This window comes from Saccopteryx leptura, chromosome 3 (assembly GCF_036850995.1).
Source record: "Saccopteryx leptura isolate mSacLep1 chromosome 3, mSacLep1_pri_phased_curated, whole genome shotgun sequence".
NCBI lineage: Eukaryota > Metazoa > Chordata > Mammalia > Chiroptera > Emballonuridae > Saccopteryx > Saccopteryx leptura.
In genome coordinates this window covers 316,007,028-316,029,241 of record NC_089505.1, presented here as the reverse complement: position 1 = coordinate 316,029,241, position 22,214 = coordinate 316,007,028, and the positions used below count along the sequence as shown (strand labels likewise).

The window sequence follows — 22,214 nt, the reverse complement described above, 5'->3', positions numbered from 1 at the left end:
TGGTCACCAGGACTGTTTGTGACTCTGCAAAGTGGATACTGTCACCATCAATGACCCCTTCATCGACCTCAACTACATGGGCAACATGTTCCGGTATGAGTTAACCCACGGTCAGTTCAAAGGCACAGTCAAGGCTGAGCATTGGAAGCATGTCATTAATGGCAAGTCCATCTCCATCTTCCAGAGGTGAGATCCCACCACTATCAAATGGGGTGATGCTGGTGGTGAGTATGTTGTGGAGTCCACTGGTGTCTTCACTGCCTTGGGGGCAGCTGGGGCTCACCTGAAGGGTGGAGCCAAAAGGGTCATCATCTCTGCCCCTTCTGTGGATGTCCCCATGTTTGCAATGGATGTGAATCATGAATAGTATGACAACTCCCTCAAGATTGTTAGCAATGCCTCCTGAACCACCAATTACTTGGACCCTCTATTCAAGGTCATCCATGACAACTTTGGCATTGTAGAGGGACTCATGACTCCAGTTCACACCATCAGAAGAGTGGATGGCCCTCTGGGAATCTGTGGCATGATGGTTAAGAAGCTGCCTAGAACATCGTCCTTGCTTCTACTGGCATTGCCAAGGCTCTGGGCAAAGTCATTCTTGAGCTGAATGGGAAGCTCACCTGCATGGCCTTTCATGTCTCCACCCCCAATATATTGGTTATTGATCTGACGTGCCCCCTGGAGAAAGCTGCCAAATACAATGACATCAAGAAGATAGTGAAGCAGGTATGAATGGGGCCCCGTAAGGGTATTCTGGACTATCCTGAGGACCAGGTTATCCTCTGAGACTTTAACAGTGACACCCACTCCTCCACCTTCGATGTTGGGGCTGACATTGCCCTCAGTGACCACTTTGGTATGACAATGAACAGCAAGAAGGTGGTAAAACTTATGGTCCATGTGGTTTCCCAGGAATAAGAGCACCCTGGACCACCAGCTCCAGAGAGAGGAAAAGAGACTCTTAGCTGCTGGGGAGTCCTTGCCCCATACCCACCCCCGAACACACTGAAAATCTCCTGACTCCAGTTTCCATCCCAGACCTCCTGAAAAGGGGGAGTGGCTTAGGGAGCCCTACCTTGTCATACACCATCAATAAAGTCCACCGTATCCAGAAACAAAAAATAAATAAAACTTAATTTATATAACATCCATTATGTTGAAATGAAAGTTGGCAATCTTTAGTAATAAAGTCAGAACGGGTTCTAATCTGTTCAAAGATCACATGATAATTCTACAACAGAATGTATCTCTTCTTTGCTTTGTGGCATTTACCCAGCTCCGAACTGCAGTAGTCGCTGATTACCCACGGGAACACCGGGTACTGAGACAGGTCGTTGCAGCTGCGGTCGGCCAGGTTGTTGAGGTGCAGCAGGTACTGGTAGTTGGACAGGTGCCCGCGCTGCCACTGCAGCGTGTAGCTCTCGGCTGTGCGCTCCGCCACGTGGTGCTCTGAGGAGGACAGGGCCCAAGGTCACCACTAACTTGGCAAAAGCTGGCTGAGTTTTACTTGGCACGTAAACACTGGGTGCTTTCAAAGTATTCCCTTCAATGCACTGAGAAGCATTAATACATTTTCAGAAAAACAAAAGTACGGTAGAGTTTGTTTTCACTAAATAGTTGTTCCATTAAGTGTAAATATCTCAAAGATTCAGGAGGAAAAAATTATTAAATGTATGATATAAAACATATACATGCATAAACATATAAAAATATATAAAAGTGATGTAGAAAAGATATAAACATTATATAACAATATGTAACATTTGCTATATTATATGTAAGTGATAGTATATGACTAACAAAGAATCTTTCCAAATGTGCTTTAACGCCTTTAAGAAGCCATGACCATTTGTAAAACCTTATTTTCTTCATTTTTTATGAGACCAAAACAAAACAATCTTTTAATATTTTTCAGACCTGGAAGAGGTGCACTCCTGCTAATTTGTCAATGACTATGTCATTATGAATGTGAGGAACAAGAAAACTGTTAATGGAGAAAAAAGACATTTGACAGGAAGACACGATTTTGCAAACTAGAACCAGAAAGATCACCCCCAGAAATAACTCAGGAAACTGGAACCACAGATTACATGGCACCAATGACAACTCTCCTTTCGGAGAGTAGAAAATGAGTCAACTGTTCTATCTTCTTAAAAATATTCTGTTTTCAATTTTTTATTAGCAGCATCAAGCAACTTATCTAACTCATTTTACTGGTTCAACATTTATTCTTATTTACTTTTTTTTAAAATAAGTTTCTTCTCTAATGAGATACTAGAGAAAGAATTTAAAAATAAAAAAACTTATTCCCATTTTCAATTCTCAGAACACCTTAAAGGAAGTCTGAATAACCTTAGAAATAAACTAGAAAAAACAAACAGCTTAATAGAAGACAGATTTTTTTAGGTTATAATAAGTTTTTTTATTTCAAATTTTAGGACTCACTATTGGAAGTTCAATTTTTTTGTTATAATCTTGTTATAGTTAGAAAATAAAACATAAAAAATTAAGTAAGGAGGCAGAAGATAATAGTAAACTTGTACCAAAGCTCTACTTATGTATGCATTAAGTGAAACTGAATAGCTTAATGTGAGAAGAAAAAAACAAACTCTAATCCTACAATAGGATATATTCCTCATTGAAAATTATTCCTCCTTGAGAGAAAATTTTATTCCTAAAGGAATACTATAGATCTAATATATGACCTCACTGTACAACAAAACAACAAATAAAATTAAGATGGTATTAATAAAATCCCAACATCTGTTTTTAAAAATCATTCTATTCTAGTCATCTGGCAACTTTGTAAGTAAGAATAATTTCATTCAGCCATACAACTTAATATACTTATGCTTGAAAAGAAAAAAACCAGGCATTCTCTTTAATAAAGGAGGGAAAGTTCACACTTTCCATGAAAGACTGAGGAAATACTATTTAAAAGCAAATTCAGTCCACAGGTATTACATTGAGCTTACAGGTTCATGTGTCTTTTTTATATTATTGTCCAGCTTTGTGATTAAGACAACAATTAATGATCACAAACATGTAACTACAAACCCACTGTCTCATATTAAAAAACTTAATTTTGGTTCTCAAAACTAATATGAGACATGACTGAACATAAAAGTAATTAAGTGGAGTCTTTATAATCCATTCAACTTGTGTGTTAAAATGCAAAAATGTATATATATATTTATGAAGAGTTTTTAAAACCACAATTGGAGTGAACTATTATACCAAAATTCATTTACATTTCCCCTTAGCTTTTAAAATGCTATCTTGCCAACCACAGTTACTGATAAGAAGACACAGTTACTAATGAGAAGACATGAGCAGAACCACAACAAGGCAATTCTAGATATAGCATTTTTCTTTTTTTCTTCTCTTATTGTCTATCTCAGTTACGTAGGAGTTGAACTACCTTCACATGAATAGATACAATGAAAGGTGAGCACCAAACCTAGATACGTGGCGATGTAAAAATAGAGGTCATCTCTTTCTTGAGGGTCATAGAACTTTAGGTAGATGTCAGAACACAGATCATCTTCTGTGCAAAACACTTCCAAGCCCTATAAATCCAGGAAGAATAAAATAGCATTTTATTAATCTTGCAGTGCAATATAAGCTACACAATTACAAAAGCCTTCCGATTAAACATCTTCATTTTTTACTAGTGGGCCCCGTATTCACACTGTCCAGTTATAAATTTGATTCAGTGATGCATGTGCATATAAATATATATAAGTTTCCTGAGGACACTACTCACATCTCTACATTTTAAAAAATCGTGTTTGATATTGAATATTTTTATTGAGGATAGCTTTTGTGAATTCAGTATTTTGAAATGAAAAGTGGCTGATCCATGTCTTCACATATGTTTTTCAAATACAGATGTTTAGCTTTCTTTTATAATGAAATGATTATGTCAATCCAACAAATTGATAACTGAATAACAACCCAACTAAAAACTTGCAGTTATTCTTATGAAAACTCTGAGCTTTGTGAATGTTGTGTTGGTAAGGCCAAGCTGGGGCAGAAATAGACAAAAAAATGATGAAAGCAGGGCTGTCTATGGTTCAAATACTGGCTTTCACAATTTACTAGTTAAGGAATAGAGGACATTAGCTCTTAAAATCTCAGTTTCTTTATAAACTAGGAGATCGTCTATCTCACAGTGATGTCATAACAACAAAATATTGTATAGAAATTGCCCAGTACACAGAAGGCACTTAATATCATTTCTTTCTCTTTTTCTGACTATATCTCTATACCTAAAGGAAAAGATTTTTAAGTTACCTATTTCCATAATCCTCTATTAGCACTAGAAATGAACAGCAGTCTTTTAAGTTAAATAGATAGAAAAACAGGTAAATTTCATAAATATGAAACAAAAATGAGATGCTTAAAATTCCATAGTGCTTTTGTAATGCTACCCAGTTACTGGTTAATCCACAAAGGAGAACAAATGAATTTATATCGATATCAAATTAAACTACTTTGGAATCACACGTCATGTGGGGACTGGTTTCCAAGGTCTGCCTATAAAACTAATATAAGTATGGACATATGGTTATTTAGGGGAATGGTGGGAAGAACTGCCCATATGATTCAATTGGTTATTTTATTCATTTCTTTCACTTACCAAGATAAAGTCTGAATTAATATAAGCTAACTGTGAAGATAATACAGTTCCACTGAAGAGTTAATTTTGTACTAGCTTCCAGATTTTACTCTGAGATCTAGCTGCTATGAACAGATGGTGGCAAATCACACTGGATTGTTCTGCATACATTATCCCTGCATAAACCCAGAAACTTTGAGAACAAGGAGTAAAAAAACTCAAGGCAACACATCCTATCCCTCTTGTGCTTGGAGCCAAAAACATTTTCACAACAGCCTTCTAATGTAGTGAAAGAAGTTATTCCTTTATAAATTTCTAGCTCATCCAAAAGAAGGAGCAGCAGGACACAGGAGACCACTTGCTTACAATGTAACATACTCTTTTTCAGACATGCCATGGGAGTTGAGAAGTTAATAAAGCATTGGTTAAACTGAAAATCGGACTTTTACCCAGCACTGACATTCCACTTGCACTCACCAATGGCATGAGGCCGTGCCTCCTTTTGTAAATGCGGCGGACATCTTGGAGTGTTATCTGGACCACAGGTTTCTTTAAAAGTAAAAAGACAATCTCAAATGTCAACATTTTGACAATTACAAGTTGATCTTTAGTATGAGAAAGCAGAAAAACTGCTTTTTTGACCAAATATTGCCTTTCCGATGTGTTACAAAGTGAACAATTGGAAAAGGAGACCTTAAACAAGGCAGGTCTGGTTTTACATTCTAGTCTACCCTTTTTCTGCTTTATGACCTTGGTCAGGTATCCCTATCTTCATTCGGTACTAAAAAATATGGCAATACATTCATCTTTCAGGTTATTGCAAGGCTGTTGAGTGATATGGAATTACAAAGGATTGTTATAAATAACCTCTCAGGAATTTTTCTATTCTTTTATAGAGCAATGGTTTGCTTAGTACTGATTCATCTTTTTATATAATCCTGTCTTTTGTCTCCTTAAAAACTACAGTGTATGCCTGAGTGGGTGGTAGCGCAGTGGATAGAGCATCGGACTGGGATGCGGAGGACCCAGGTTTGAGACCCTGAGGTCACTAGCTTGAGCGTGGGCTCATCTGGTTTCAGCAAAGCTTTCCAGCTTGGGCCCAAGGCCTCTGGCTTGAGAAGGGGTAACTCGGTCTGCTACAGCCCCACGGTCAAGGCACATATGAGAAAGCAATCAATGAAGAACTAAGGTGTCACAACAAAAAACTAATGATTGATGCTTCTCATCTCTCTCTGTTCCTGTCTGTCCCTATCTATCCCTCTCTCTGACCCCCTCTGATACTGTAAAAACAAACAAACAAAAACTACAGTGTATTAAGGCTTGTAAACAGCTATAGTATAAAACAGGGCCTCTAAACTTTTTCTTTCTTTACGAGGAGGGCAATTTAATTGCTTCTCTAGAACCTTAAAATGCTAGTAAGAGAGAAATGAGGTTAGAAAAGGCAGTGAGATTGGCTAAAAGGTGACAAGTTCATTTTCCTCTTTTCTGAGTGGGAGGGCTCAATCTCATACTATGGATCCTGAAGCTCATACTATGGATACTTTTACTCTGGTATTTTTCCAAAAGTTTTTGACCCCAAGCTGCAGTAACAGTACTGGCCAAGCCAATTTATTACACCACCAGAGAACGCACGTCAGCGATGCAGTGCTTGCATGGGAGGGTTTGGTGAATGCGCCCCACCACCTGGTGGACAGAATTATTATAGCACCATCTTTCACTTAAAAAGTATTAGAAGTTTTAGTGACATGTAATGACTGACCAGCCTGGAGAATTTCCAGGGTATGGCTTTCTGTAGCAGAAAACACCCCCGCTATTTAAGCTGCCCTGACAAATAGTTCAACAGCCCCACCAGAGTGTATTAGGATTCCTCTTCTTTTAATTAACCACACCCAAAAAGGGGCCAGATCTAGATAAAGCAACAAATCTTTACAAGATTTACTGTAGATATGAGTTTATCTTTACTTACTGGCCCACAAAGTCCCCGTGAGGGAGAAGACGGCCCTCCCTCACAGCAGGAGCACGGCAGCGTCTGCACGCCCACTGCACTAGCTGGGCGCGGAGCACTTGGGAAGGATTCAGATCTACTGATTTTGTTGGTAATAAAGGAAAAACAAAAAGTACCAACATAGGCATATATGTAAGTAGATAGAAAAGATTCATTTCCTCCTAATTTTAGTATACTTCATTTGTCTCTTCCAGAAGTGCCTCCGAGGAGAAAGGTGTAAAACTCTCATGATTCTTCACTGAAATCGGGAGGGCCAGGGTTTCCTTTCATCACACTGAGAGCAAGTGACCCCAGAATGAAAACAGATCAGAAGAGCTCAAACTCAGACTACTTAAGATTACACAGGGAGCCTGCTAAAGGCACAGATAATGGAGGGGACAGGGGTTGTTATTTTGATCCTCACCAAAATGTGAGACCACTGTGATGGTGACGTCAAGTTCCCAGGAAAGAGAGCATAGGGGAATACCCCGCTGCTAAAGAAGCTCTCCATCCGCCCCTGCAGTCCTTCCTTACCGGGTATCCATTGAGAGGCTGAAAATACAGGTTGGTGTCAGTGATGCACACGTGTCCAGGGTTTGTCACCAGGGGGGTCACCATTTCTGCTTTGCATTCCATGTGCAGCTTTTCAGAAACACTTTGGAATCTGATGATTTTCAGCAAAAGCAAAAAAAGAAAAATCAGAAACCAATCTACTTTCTGGGTTTAACTTTATCTCAGAGAGTTATAGTGTGACCGCATAAAATTTGTCTAAACACCGATTTAATAGAAAATAAGGGGTAATATAAATTGGTTGCTTAAATAAAACTGACATTTTTATAAATGGTATAATGAAAATTCAATTTTTAAAAATGAGATGAGGTTGTGTATTGCAGAAAGGAAGACAAGTGAAGCCAAATAACTCTTCACCTCAACTCTCATTCCTTCCAAAATAAACTGACACTGCAACTATTCCTAAATTAACAAAATTTTCTTTTTGTGTGTCATTAAGGCCTATTTTTATAGCCATAAAGGCCATTTTTGCATGGGTAGAATTTATTTCACAGTATATTTCATAAGGCTATGAATACACAATTATAATTACTTAAATGCCAGTTCCAAAGTACAGCTGACCCATGAGAAACACAGTTTAAACCGTGAGGGTCCACATATATGAGCATTTAAAAAATAAATATTATAAATATATATTCTCTTCCTTATGATTTTCTTAATATCAGTTTCTTTTCTCTAGCTTACTTTATTGTAAGAATATATAGCATATAATACAAATAACATACAAAATATATATTAATTGATTGGTCAACAACAGTAGCTAGGAGTAGTTAAGTTTTTTGGGGAGTCAAAAGCTATGTGTGGGCCCTGGCCAGTTGGCTCAGTGGTAGAGCATCGGCCTGCCATGTGGAAGTCCTGGGTTCGATTCCCAGTCAGGGCACACAGGAGAAGCCCTTCTGCTTCTCCACCCTTCCCTCTCTCCTTCCTCTCTGTCTCTCTCTTGCCCTCCTATAGCCAAGGCTCCACTGGAGCAAGTTGGCCTGGGCACTGAGGATGGCTCTATGACTTCTGCCTCAGGTGCTAGAATGGCTCTGGTTGCAACAGAGCAATGCCCCAGATGGGCAGAGCATGGCCCCCTGGTGGGCATGCCAGGTGGATCCTGGTTGGGCACATGTGGGAGTCTGTCTGACTGCTTCCCTGCTTCTAACTTTGGAAAAAAAAAAGTTATATGTGGGTTTTTGACTACATGGGGTTTGTCACTTCTAACTCCCCTATTGTTCAAGTGTCAACTGTATATTCTTCTGTAGATTTACTACAGTAAAACGAACCAGTGATGATTTCTCTACCACCCCCTTGTAAATTAAACAGTCAAAAAAGCCCACTGTCTTTTTGCTTTACTAATTAAAAAGAATATAGAGAGGAAACAACCGAATAATCAATATTTGAAGGCAACTATTTAGTTACAAAACTGGGTTAAAAAGAAATCTCCATTATAAGTAACAAGACAAAAGGATACAGGGGCAGACTTCCACTTCTAGTTAGGATATAAAGGAGACCTTGTACTATTACCCTAGCAAAACCCAGCTAGATAAGTTATATAAGTCTCATTATTTTTTTAAAAAAATTACTAGAAAGCTGCAGATGCAAAGAAACCTAAATAAAAGGACCAAAGTTGCACCGCAGGAGGAGGAGCAACCTCTCATAGAAGGCTAAGGGCTGAAGGATGAAGACAGATCTGCAGAGGAGCAGAGAGCCAGACCAGGACGGGAGAGCAGAGGTGCAAAAATACTAAAACCAAAGGAAGCCAAAGGGAGGCAATCGTGAGAGAGGAAATCAGTTTCATATAAAATGGAAAATTGAGAAAAATCAATAAAGTCAAAAATAGGTTTCTTGAGAAGGTTAATAATATTGGCAATACCCTAGCAATAGCAAAACTTGACAGATACATAAAAATTTACAGAGCAGTATCTCTCCTGATATATACTAATTACAAAATATTAGTAGAGCAATTCTAACCATATATTAAAAGGATAATAAATCATGATAAAGTTGAATTTATCCCATGAATACAAGTTTGGTTTAACATAAAAAAAAATCAATCAATATAATTCACAATATTAACAGAAGGAGAAAAATATGATCATCTCAATAAATACAGGAAAATTAGTTAACAAAATTCTAAACTTAATATCGAAAATCCTTTCAGCAAACCGGGAATAAAAAGGAACTTCTTCATTCTAATAAAGGGCATCTAAAAGAAGCTACTGCTAGCATCATTCATTAATAGTGAAGCATTAAACCGTTTTCCTGTAAGAGCAAGCACAAGGCAAGGATGTCTGCTCCCACCACATCTATTAATTAAGCAGTGCAATGAGGCAGGAAGTAGGAATAAAAGCCATAAGGATTTCTGTGAAACAGTCAATATTCACAGATTAAATGATTATGTACACAGAAAACTCTATGGAAATATAAAAAATCCACTAGGACTAATGGGTGACTTCGGAAGTCAAAAGATACAAGGTCAATGTAAAAACTAACCCAACTATATCTTTATAGACCAGCAACAAATAATTGGAAAATAAAATTTCAATAGCATTAAAAAAAGATCAAATCAAAGAATACATCCAACAAAAGATGATGGCAGCATTGTCATTCTAAACACATAACAATGGGGGGAACTGGGTGAGGGGTAAAAGGACTTTGTATTATCTTTACTTCTCTTTTTTAAGTTTGAAATTAATCAAAAGTAAACTATTGCAAAGAAGACATTTTGCCATATAAGTGGGGAAACTTTAATATGGAGCTATAAATTACATGATATTATAAAATTACTGCAACTTGAGTATTCTAATGTATGGAGGATTGTCAGAGAATATCCTTTTAACAGATACCTGTTGAAGTAGTTATGAGTGAAGGGTTATGATGTCTTGTAATAAAATTTCAAAAGGTTCAGAAACAATTATATTCATATATGTTATACATACTACAAAACATATACATAAATATATTATCTATACAGAGTGGGGCAAAAGTAGATTTACAGTTGTGAGGATGCAAAATAGTGTTTATTCTTATATTATTTATTTATTATTGTAGTATTTTCCATTTGAACTATAAACCTATTTTGGCCCTACCTTGTATATACATACATAAAACACATCTACATATATATATATTATGTATATATATCTATATGTACACATACACACACATAAACAGAGCAAGCAAATGAAAATATAAACATATAAGAACTAAGACAAATTTGGAAAAATGTTAACAAATTAATACCTGGTAACTCAAGAGAATCTGTGATCACTACATTATTCTGGCAAAGATTTAAAATTTTCAGAATGGGCAGAAAGAAAAAAATAGTTACCTTTTATTTTTTTAATAAAAAGTATTTCCTCAGAAATATGATAAAAGCCTTTTTTAAAGCAAAATTTTATCTTCTTTCTTTCAAAGGAAGCATAAATACTGGAATACTTCATTTTCTACTTTAAAAATTTCTTCCCCAAATTACTCAGTCTAACATCTTGGGAGACTGGATAAATTAAATCTTTCATAGTGAACAGTTTTTTAAAACAACATTATGCTGAAGCCCAGGATTGAAGCTAAAATCACAACTTAGAAAAATTATGTATTCTAAGTAGGTCAAAAGAAGCTAATTCTTCTTACTATTCCTTTTCCCTTCTAAAATGGAAGCTATTCTTCAGAGTAATTCACTTACCTAATATATCGTACAAGCATAAAAATAGAGAAAAAATTAGTGCCAGATAAGTGAAACAGAAAAAGAAGCCAACATAAACACAGAAAACACATCATTGGCCAGATGGCTTTATTGGCAAGTTTTAAGGGTCACAAATCTCACAAAGATAGCAATAAAACAGTATTACAAACTAATCTCATTTATAAACATAAGCTTCTAGTAAAAGCCTAGCACACAAGAATCTAAAAATGAATCTATTCAACTAATACTTTCTACTTTGTTCTAAGCTGGAATGATTGCAAATGCAAAAATCTAAAATAAAAATGATACCTAGTAAACAGAGACTGCAATATTTCATACATAAGATTCTAAACATATCAAAGAACCTACATAATAAAATTGACTGCAAAGTTTAGTAGGGTTGTTGAAAATAAAATGAATACAAAAAAATTACTGCATTCTATATATCAACAATACACAGAAAATAAAAATCCCCTAGGATAGCATTTACAACACCATTAAAAATATGAAGTACTGGAATAAATCCAGCACACTGAGGAAAGGCTGCCCTGGCTGGCTAGTTCAGTTGGTTAGAGTGTCGTCCTATACAGCAACATTGCAGGTTGGAGCCCCCTTCAGGGCACATACAAGAATCAACCAATGAATGCATAAATAAGTGGAACAAATGGATGTTTCTCGCTTTCTCTCCCTTCCTCTCTCTCTCTAAAATAATAAATTAAAAAAATTTTTTTAAAAAGGGAGGAAAGACCTTTATAACAAAAATCATAAGGAAGATACTACAGAAGACCTATAGAAACAACATCACAATCAAAATCCTAGTAGGCTTCCTTTTATGGAACTTGACAAGCTAATTCTAACTTATATAGACATGTATAAGGCCAAGAATATTGAAAACAGTTAAAAAGGCAATAAACTATGGGGCCCTATACTACCAGACATCAAGTAATAGCAATGATAAAGCTATAGTAATTAGTACTGTAGTACTGCAGATGGAGACATAGACAAATAGCTGAAATCTACTTAATATAATGAAATCTATTTAACGTAAGGTAAGAAACAAATGAGAGAACAGGTTGATATTACAGTATAATTGTTTTCAGAAAATATACTGTATACTTAGAAAAGCTAAGGAAAAAATAATTAGACTAGTAGAAATATAGTCTCTTGTTCCCTATAGGATACCTCAGGAAGGTACCTATCACAATTTGAAGAGTCAGGAAAGACATTCCAGAAATACTGTCAGCTAAGCTGAAATGAGAAAAATAAGGAAGAGCTAGCCAGGAGCAAGAGGTAGAAGGTCAAGTTCCCTCAGAGGGAACACTTGTACTAAGGCTCAGAGGTGAGAACCCCTGGTACACTCCAGAACTGCCCGTAATTCAGAGAGCTGGAGCCCAGAATTCAAGAGCAGTGGCTCGGACTGGAATGGAAGTGGTCTGTGTGCCAAGTAAGGCTAAGATTTCCCCCTGAAGGCAATAAGAAGTCTTGAAGAATTTAAACAGACAAGTGATACAATTAGATAAGTTGTTTAGAAAGAACATAATTTAATGGTACAATAGATAGGTGGAGAAAAGAAGATTGGAGAAGGGAAGACTGGAGTCAGGCAGACAAGCTAAAAGCTGTCAGGGTGTTTAGTGTGAGGTGATGGTAGCCTGCACTGAGACGGTAACAGCATGAAAAGCCAGAAGCTGACAGACAGAAACCTTAGAGGGCATCAGTCTACGGGCCTTCCTGATTGACAAATGCCAATGACAAATCTCCTGATGACGGAGAGTGGAGGAAGCCCCTGAGGGCTTCCTGAGCTGAGGGGCCACTCCCTAAGATAAAGCAGGTTGGGGCTGAGGCTGATGATAACATCAGTCCTGGACATGCTGAGCGAGGCAATCAGATAAAGATGTCTGCTGCTTTTATAACCAGTAAACAAAATCATTCAAAACTTACCTGTTTTTGTCAAAAGATGCTCTAGCCAAACGTGACTGCAAAATAGCTGTTATCTATTAAAAAAAAAGCACCATTTAAAGAGTATGGATATAAGTATAAGCAAAAATCAATACACAAGTTAATTTATAATAAAGACACAGATCTTTAGAAACTTACCATAGCAGTTTGGTCCCCTAGCTTGTCAAGGCAGGATGCTCTGTGAAGCTATAATATTATAAATATACATGAATTTATTTTTTCCCTCAGATGACATGAAGGCACAGTATTTCCTCAGAAGCAATGAAAAGCAGCAATCACCCTGCTACTTAGTAACAGTTACGATCACTTCTGATATATGTATGGCTTCTTCCTAATAAACAGCTTTCAAATTCAACATAATCAAGTAAATCTGATTCATATTTCTAAACGAGATTAGTATTTCAGTAAGATACATAAATATAAAATTAAAAAACAAGTTTCTGCCTAAGTGTGTTTTGAATTCTTTTCCCAGTAAATACCTGAGGAAGGCACTGGCTTACCTGAAGCAATGTCTCCACAACATCTTCCACTTTCCCTGAAACGTCCAATTCAAAGACATATTCCATTTTGCCCTAACAAAAAGAGAAAAAAATAAAAGAAGAGAAGAAGCATGCTAAAACATATTACTTGAAGAGCACTTGCAAATCCCTAGCCGAATGCTACATGCATCTGCCTGGCGTGTCCTTCCTTACCCCACCCAAAAATGAGCGCTCCCGGAAGCACAGCCCACTGGATTTACTGCTACATTTATATGTCCTTGCTTCTGCTAATGTTGGGCTTAGTTTGCTCTTTTTTTTTTAGCTCCATGAGGTGTATACTTAAGTTTTAAATTTTGAGATCTTTCTTCTTTTTTAATGTAGGTGCTTAAGACTATAAACTTCCCTCTTAGTACTGATTTTGCTGCATCCTATAAGTTTTGGTATGTTGTTATTATTTGTTTTGTGATATTTTAAAATTTCCCTTTGTATTTCTCCTTTGACTCATTGGTTGTTCAAGAGTGTTCATTTCCACACACTTGTGAATTTGCCTTCTGCTATAGATTTCTATTTTCATTACCTTGTGGTTGCAAAACTTACTTGGTAGGATTTCAATTCTTCTTAAGTCCATTAAGATTTGTTTTGTGACCTAACATGTGATCAACCCTGAAGAATGTTCCATGTCTGCTTAAGAAGAATGTGTGTTCTGTGCTTTTGGGGAGAACGTTCTCAATGTGTCTGTTAGGTTCGCTTCATCTAGTGTTGCTTAAGTCCTCTGCTTCCTACTTATATCGTTTCTCTGGATGTCCTACCCATTACTGAAAATGGGGACAGAAGTCCCCTATTACTGTGATGCTGTCAGTTTCTCCCTCCAACTCTATCAACATTTGCTTCATATGTGTAGGCGCCTGTACTGAGGATGGGTGCATATATGTTGTGTTGGTTAATTCTGTGTGCCCCGTGCTCTCCTCTCCTCTTTCCCCTGGGGGAGAGTCTGCCTTGTGGCAGCGGCCTGTCTGCTGTACACAGGCCCTCTAGAGCAGCAGCAGGATGCCCTGCTCTTTCTTGCTTTTGGTGGTCCCAGGCATCTAGAGTAAGCCTGGTCCTGTCAACACTCCAAGACAAGCGAGACATGTCACTCCTTCAGGCAGCTGCCCCCAAAGGTCAGAACATTGAACATATGGTCCAGGGGTTGTCTTCCCCGCCCAGAGAGAAGCTGGGAGCTGGGAGTTTCCTCCCAATCATATGGCACTGTGCTGGGGGGAGGCTACAAACTTTCCTACTAGCTTTAGTGAGGCTGATTTCATGCTAACCTGGTGTGTGGCGGGCTCTTGATTAATTTTTGAATTCCTCACAAAGGAAATTGGGCCATGTATGGTTGTTGAAGTGTGTCCACGAGAGGAACGAGGGTCTGGGGCTCCCTAACCTGAGGTCTCTCATTGTTGTCACTGATTTCACTATCTCCCTCTTCTTCAAATCTGAGAGTCCTTTGGTTTTCTAATTCACATCGGAACAAAACACCTTCTCTTTGCTTCAGACAACCTCATTCATTTCCTTTCATATAATTTTTCAGTGGACCAAGGGCAGCATTTCAGGTGCCGATCAAGAGAGACTTTGGAGGGTAGCACCCCAGGCAGTGACTCCCAACCTGGGGGTATGTGGAGGGGCAGCATACAATGGGGGGAACAGTGTATTAGGGCATTGAGTGGGTGGTAACAGGCTGCTAAAACATACTACTTGAAGAGCAAGTAGTATGTTTTGAGGGACAGTTCCACACAATACAGAACTATCCTGCCCAAAATGCCAACAGCACCACCTGAGAGTAATTAAATCTCAATATTTATAGTTTCTGACTAACTGGTATATGTAACTGTTTCTTTGACATAAGCATGCAGTTCCCAAGCTGCTGTCTGAGGACCTGTGGGCTGGCCTGCAGGGGGACAGCGATTCAGCCTCTGAGACTGTGTCTCACAGGAAGAATGGATTTTTCCTAACTCACAGAGGTGTTATTATAAAGAACATTGGCCTTGTCTCTTGGTCTTGTAGAGATTCTCTTCTGGTAGAATTTCCCCTTTACTATACATTAAGCTGACACATAAAGAATTAAATAAAACACAGCATGGTTAAATGTAATGTCTATGCTTATTTGACAAGTCCTAGAAAACCAGATACTGTATTCAAGTCTACTCATAGCTTCTACCCAATTAAGAAAATTTATCAATTATTATTGAGCTCTCAAATAAGAGTATTTAGTAACCTATTTTTCTCAAAAAAAAGTTCTCAATGATATCCAGTAAATAATCTTATAAATGATATATGTTCTGATTTCAATTTTTACTCTAGTGCTTTTTTTTTTTTTTTTGCCTATTAAACAATTTTTTTAAAATCAAAAAGTTAGCCTGACCAGGTGGTGGCGCAGTGGATAGAGCATCAGACTGGGATGCGGAGGACCCAGGTTCAAAACCCCGAGGTCGCCAACTTGAGCATGGCATCATCTGATTTGAACAAGGCTCACCAGCTTGAGTCCAAGGTCGCTGGCTTGAGCAAGGCGTCACTCGGTCTGCTGTAGCACCCCCCCACCTGCCCCAGTCAAGGCACATATGACAAAGCAATCAGTGAACAACTAAGGTGCTACAACAAAGAATTGATGCTTCTCATCTCTCTCCCTTCCTGTCTGTCTGTCCCTATCTGTTCCTCTCTCTCTCTCTCTCTCTTTCTCTCTCTCTCTCTCTCTTTCTCTCTCTCTCTCTCTCTCTCTCTCTCACACACACACACACACACACACACACACACACAGTTAATTGAAATCTCCTGTACTAAAATCTCTGATTTCCTTGGGTAATTTTGTTATATCTGCTAGGTAACAAGCTTTTAAATACCCATTAATATTATATTTTATTAAAGATTAAAGATGTTAATAATCACAAAATCTTAATGTTCAAAAGCACTATATTAATTTCTGGAAATAAATAGAAAACTTTACTTACTCTTTCTATTTTATATGGTGCTACAATGTTGTGTTCTTTAATGAAATATACCTGAGAAAGACAAATGAATATTTGTAAAATAAAAATTTTCACAGCAATGTTATTATAAATTCAAATATTATTAATTGAATTTAAATCATTGTCACATAATCTTCAATTTCCAAAAGCACTTATATTAATATGAATATAACTTTAAGATTCAGTATTAAAATAACAAATATTAAATTAAAAAAAGATACATAAGGCCACAAGGCATCAATCATTACTAGATAGATAAAATATGTACAGTACTATATAAATGCCATCATTTGTACCAAGTAACCAAGTAGACAGGTGAAGGTAGCTAATCTAAGTGCCAGTTTTCTAAAAAATGGGTAAAATAAGTCATTGTGGCATGAATTAATTCATCAACAAGAAGGAACTTTCCTTTTCTAGAGGTGATCTGGACATACAGAATTCTTACATGCACCAGGTCACCTGTCCTTATACTGTGTTAGTAACTATATATGTCAAACAAATAACACCATCTGCCAGAACCAACAATCTCCTTACACTTGTACCTCTCTCCCTGCCTTCTCTCCTGTTATGATGGAGGGACTGCCCGGACACTCAGGAGACCAGTCACTCTACTAGGGCACGGAATGTGGACCTCCCCACCCCCCATCAGCAAGTCAAAAGCTTTGCTCCCATGATTATACACTGCACTCTGTCCCATTTGAAATAACTGTAGTAGAAAACTCTCCATGGTCTCACATCCTCCTTTGGCCATTCTGCTGTTCCTTGTTGTGGCAGAACTCTTTACAAGAGCTGACTTTATCTTCTCTTGGACTCAGGACAGGTTTTCACCCCTCCCATGTTACTGACACCACTCCTGAAAAGGCCATAAAAGATGCACAAGATCTCCATGTCACCAAATCCAAGGGTCCCTTCTGAGGTCTTCCTTGACTGTTTCTCAGAGCATGTGACCAAGGCGATGGCTCTTCGGTAGCAGTTCTCCACTTGGCTCCCCAGCCTCCTGCTCCTGGTCTCCTGAACTCGCCAGCTGCTCCTGTCTTCCTTCCGGCCCTGCTCTTTCCAAGCCCTACTGTCACAGAGAGCTGTGGGGCCTCCTTAGGCCTCTCTGTCCACACTCAGTCTCTGGGAAACCGCATCCAGCACCAACGTTTAAAAAGTATCTGGAAACTGCCGACCTCCCATTTATCTTTCTAGGTACTTCTAACTGCCTGTTGGTTCTGAGAGGCCACATTCTGAACAAAGCCTGCTTCTTTATCACAATAAAGGGCACTGCTATCCACCCAGCTGGAGTCTTTACTGACTGTTTCCCTTTACACCTCTCAACTGGTCCATTAGCACATCCTGTTAGGTTTTGCTTCAGGATGTGTCCGGACTCTGACCACCCCTTCCCTTTCACTGCTACCATCCGGGTCTAAAGCACCGGTTTCTGAACACCCCTACAGGGTCTCCGAGCTTGTACACTTCCCCCTCCAGCTTGTCCTTTCCTCAGCCTCCAGAGAGATTTACAAATACACACAAACCAGACCATGCTCCTTCTCTGTCCGCTCTCCCGTGGCTTTTCTCTTCCGTGCTTTATTCTAGCTCCTTAGGGGCCACAAGGCCCTCTGTGACAAGGTCTCGCCACCCCTCACCTCCCTCCCCAGCACTCTCCCCTGCCCCGGTCCAGGCACACTCACTCTCACTGTGCCTGCCACCTGCCCAGCACACTCCGGGTCTCAGGCCTCTGCCCTGAGATGCCGTTTCTCATAACGACGCACGGCTCACTCCCTCACGCCTTCTGAGTGCTGTGCCTTCAAGTGGGATCTTCTCAGTGAGGCATCCCTGACCATTCTATCTGTAGTAGCATGTGTATCCTTTATTGTATTCTATCCTTTTGTCTGGTTTGCATTTTCTTCGTGACATTTATCACTACCTGGCATTACAGAAGGTATTTGCTACTTGTCTGTTTCCCCCACTGAAGAGTAAAATGCATGGTGAGGAGGGCATGTTGTTCTTCCCTAGATCTCTAAAACCTCGCATATAATACTCATTAAGTGCATGAATTAAAACTATTATTTACAAATACACAAAACCTCTATTCTACCAGTAAAAGCAAATTTGGAAGCAAAACTCTCTAAATTTTAAGAAACCTAACATACAGTAGTCCTCCCTTATCCATGGTTTCACTTTCCATGGGTTAAGTGACCAGCAGTTAACTTTGGTCTGAAAATATCAAATGGAAAATAAACAATTCATAAGTCTAAAGTGTGTAAAGTTCTGAGAATCATTATGAAATCTCATGCCCTCCTGCTTCAAACCAGCCAAACATGAATAATCCCTTTGTCTGCATGTCCTCAGGTAGCTGCCTCGGTCATCAGAAGACGGTTGTGGAATCTCAGTGCTTGTGCCCACGTCACCCTTATTTCACTTACTAAGAACCCCAGCACAAGAGTAATGATGCAGACAATTTGGATATGCCATAGAGAAGTTGTAAAGTGCTTCCTTTAAGTAAAACTATATGATGTACAGGAAAAAAACATGTATATATAGAATTCGGCAAAATCTAGAGTTTCAAGCATCTACTGGGGGTCCTGGAATGTGTCCCCTAGAGATAATGGGAGATTACCATGTTTCTGTGACCTAGTAAATAATCAAAAACCATAAAAGCTGTATTTGCTGGTTACGTTCTTAACCCAGGGAGCTTAAAATGACACTTGAAAGAGTAGCTTGTGTCTAGTCACCCACTGGTATTAAGCTGATTTTGAGTCTGTTTGATATATTGGACTTTATATATTTTTGAGTCTGTTTTGATATATTGGACTTTTGATATATTTGGACTTTATTTCTAAGTCCAAACTTATTAAAATTTTATCAAAATATATGGTTTTCTAATGGAAACCATACTTCCAATAAAAAAGGTGGTTCTTTCAAGATACAGACTTTCTAGAATATGGCAATGATGTGGAAGGATACTATAGAAATAATGAGAGGATAGGGGCAGGCCAGAATTATTAATGTGCTCCTTCCCCAAAGTAATGGATGGCTGTAACTGTTTTCATTTATGCCAGTTAAGACTGTAAAGTCAAAGATAGCTTGTGAAATGTCTTCTTCCTTAAAGATAATGGAATCAGGATGCAGACCTAAAAAATCACCTAATCTAATATTTTCATAACATTATTTTCAGTATACATGAAAAAGCACTCCATGATCAAAGGGTTCAGTGATCTGAAAACTGCTCGGAGCGCTTTTGGCTCCTAACCATTCACCTCCTTGAGACTCAATGCACTTCTGTATGTTAAGCCTTTGAGTCGAGTCCTGAAGTACAGAAATCCAAGTGCCTTTCTTTCCCACAGCTTTTCCTACTCTTACTTGATCACAGAAAGATTTTTTTTTGAACATGTCAAGAAACTAGGGCCCTACTTGGTAGCTGAGGCAACACTGATCTCCTCTAATCTTTTCATTTAGAGATAAAGAGGGTGAAATCCAGAGCCAAAGGAAGTGGTAGATAATCTCTACTCCTTATTTACAATTTTTCCAAAATCTACAAGTTAAGTATATCACAGAAAAAAAACAAGAAGACATGTTTTAGTTTATCTCTGCATTGCCAGTATTAAGCACAGTACTGGATACATAAATGTATACCAAGTAAATCTTGAAGGAATGAAGTGTCATAATCATACACAAGCCTACACATCCTGAGTTGCAGCCGTGGTTGTCACCACGAGTCAAGCTGAGATCCATTTAAGTGGCATGCTGCTGGCCTCCCACCTTCTAAATGCCGAGGAGGACACAGGAGACACTGCCCTTTTATCTCAACTCTCGCCATGGCCAAGGCTCCTAAAGATGAAACCACAAGCCTGCAGGTGTCATACACTAAATAAACGTTAGGGATCTCACTGGGAATCACATCTCTTTTAAAAGTACATTTCTCAATGATTTAATTGTTTTAAAGGATTGAAATGTCTATTCTAATGGCCTTAATTTGAGATTCCTACAAATAATTGAATCATGAGTAAATACAAACACACACATAACACACACAAGTTTATTCAGGTTAGGACAAAATGTTTACTATGTGAGACTTACCTGACTGAAAATGAGTGAAATCCCCCCTGATTTTGTCCTAAAAGGCAGAGAAAAGTTATTAAACATATATAATATTTTGGTAGAAGTAAATTTAAACAGTTATTATAATGACATACTTTGCAAAGCATCTATTGGCTCCGTTTTCTCCATATTTTCCTATGTTTATACAATCCCTCAAAGGAATCTAGATAAAATTGAGAGAGAAATAGAAAAATAAGCAAAAGTAAAAGAGACACAAACAATAGAAATGACTCTATTTTTACAGAGCATTTACCTTAATGATGGGCTGGGATATTGCATCCGGTTCAAAAATAACTGATTTTGAACATATTTTTAAGGAGCCTCTGATTCTCCTAGAGATCAAAGTACAAAAGGAGAATTATTAATGAACATTAACAAAAGTCACAGAAGAATCCTAATACACTTTAACTAGAAAGTAGATGACTAAAACACCAACTAAAAAAAGATCAACAACAGAATTAAGAGAAGGGAATGAAAGGTTGTAAAATATAGCAAAATAATTCTGCATATCACCTGGAGGTTAACAAAATCTGCATATATTATAATATGGTTTCATATAGTGAGCACTGTCCCATGCATTTCATTAGTATTATTTCATTTGGTATTCACAACTACACTGAAAGGGAAACTAGGGATCAGAAAACTGATCCTCAAGAAACATTGATTCTATCCTATGTCCAGTACATCTTTTTGACTTTTAATGCCCTATAACTGAAAGAACTACCGTATTTCCCCATGTATAAGACGCACCTTAATTTTGGGGCCCGAAATTTGAAAAAAAAAAGTGTATTGCATTAAGTTATTGAACTTAAGTTTTATTCATCATAAAATTCATACAACTCCTCATCACTGTCAAAACTCCCATCCATTAGCTTGTCCTCATCTGTGTCTGATGACAATTCACTGTCTTCATATATTGCCTCATCCTCAGTTCCATGGTATTTGAAATGCCACACTTCTACAACCACTGTATAAGATGTGCCCAATTTTTAGACTCCAAATTTTTTGAAAAAGGTGCATCTTATACATGGGAAAATACCGTATTCAGAAGGCAATATAAAATATCTACAATTGACTATGTAAGAGGTTGTTTTCTTAACTTATCACAATGGAAAAATAAACAGAGTTTGAACTCAGCACATAAAATGCTCTTAACAGTGGTTTGGGGTATATAAGAATTCAGGAGAAAAATCTGTCCCATAATGATAAGCAATTTCAAAGACTATCAATTCAAATGTTAGATTTAGTATTTTTAATTCCACTTCTTGGATTTATATCTGCATCTCTATATAGTTTAAATAATCTATTGGTTGGAAACTTACAGTATCTAAAAAGAAAAAACACACTAAAAATATACTCTTAAAATCTGAGTACTGCCCCCCTACACCTGTCCTTCCTCCTACCATCACCAGAGTAACACTCCCTATTCTTTTGTGGATGGGAAATATTGCTTTAGTTTTCCACTTTCAGTGCTCAGTATGTATACATTTAATGGATGAGAAGACTCATCATGCTGAAAGTTTATGGTTTAGTTTGCAATTCTTCTTCCTCAAAGGACTTTTTACATTGTTGATTTCATACCATTTTTCCATGCTATTAACTGCATTTACTTTTCTAATACCCTAAATTACCTAATAATAACTTAAGAAAAGTACTTTTATAAAAATTTCTTAGCATACACTAATAGACAATAGAAAATTCGTAAGTATCAATCACCTAGCTTCTGCAACTGTTAACATGTGGCCATTGTTTTGTGTATAACCACTGGATTACAGGGAAGATTCCACACATCATACACTTCATCCATAAATAAATATGAAAGATAGACTCATTAAATAAATGGCCTATC

At 37.8% G+C, this 22,214-nt stretch overlaps 1 protein-coding gene, 1 non-coding gene and 1 pseudogene across 2 annotated transcripts in view; 2 read left to right on the top strand and 1 right to left on the bottom strand.

The window, feature by feature from the left end:
- Positions 1 to 22,214, bottom strand: part of NSMAF (neutral sphingomyelinase activation associated factor) — a 66,087-nt gene that overhangs the window by 20,062 nt on the left and 23,811 nt on the right. Inside the window, exons 3-13 of the mRNA XM_066379002.1 lie at positions 20,619 to 20,697; positions 20,461 to 20,528; positions 20,345 to 20,381; positions 16,265 to 16,315; positions 13,302 to 13,373; positions 12,940 to 12,987; positions 12,784 to 12,836; positions 7,143 to 7,272; positions 5,102 to 5,173; positions 3,464 to 3,572; positions 1,276 to 1,452 (exon numbers count right to left, since the gene is read on the bottom strand). Coding sequence (XP_066235099.1) covers positions 1,276 to 1,452; positions 3,464 to 3,572; positions 5,102 to 5,173; positions 7,143 to 7,272; positions 12,784 to 12,836; positions 12,940 to 12,987; positions 13,302 to 13,373; positions 16,265 to 16,315; positions 20,345 to 20,381; positions 20,461 to 20,528; positions 20,619 to 20,697 — 896 coding nt within the window. The remainder of the gene's footprint in view (positions 1 to 1,275; positions 1,453 to 3,463; positions 3,573 to 5,101; positions 5,174 to 7,142; positions 7,273 to 12,783; positions 12,837 to 12,939; positions 12,988 to 13,301; positions 13,374 to 16,264; positions 16,316 to 20,344; positions 20,382 to 20,460; positions 20,529 to 20,618; positions 20,698 to 22,214) is intronic.
- LOC136398014 (glyceraldehyde-3-phosphate dehydrogenase-like) lies at positions 62 to 1,024 on the top strand (annotated as a pseudogene).
- TRNAG-GCC (transfer RNA glycine (anticodon GCC)) lies at positions 7,983 to 8,058 on the top strand. Its single transcript has one exon. It is a non-coding gene; the product is annotated as a tRNA-Gly (tRNA).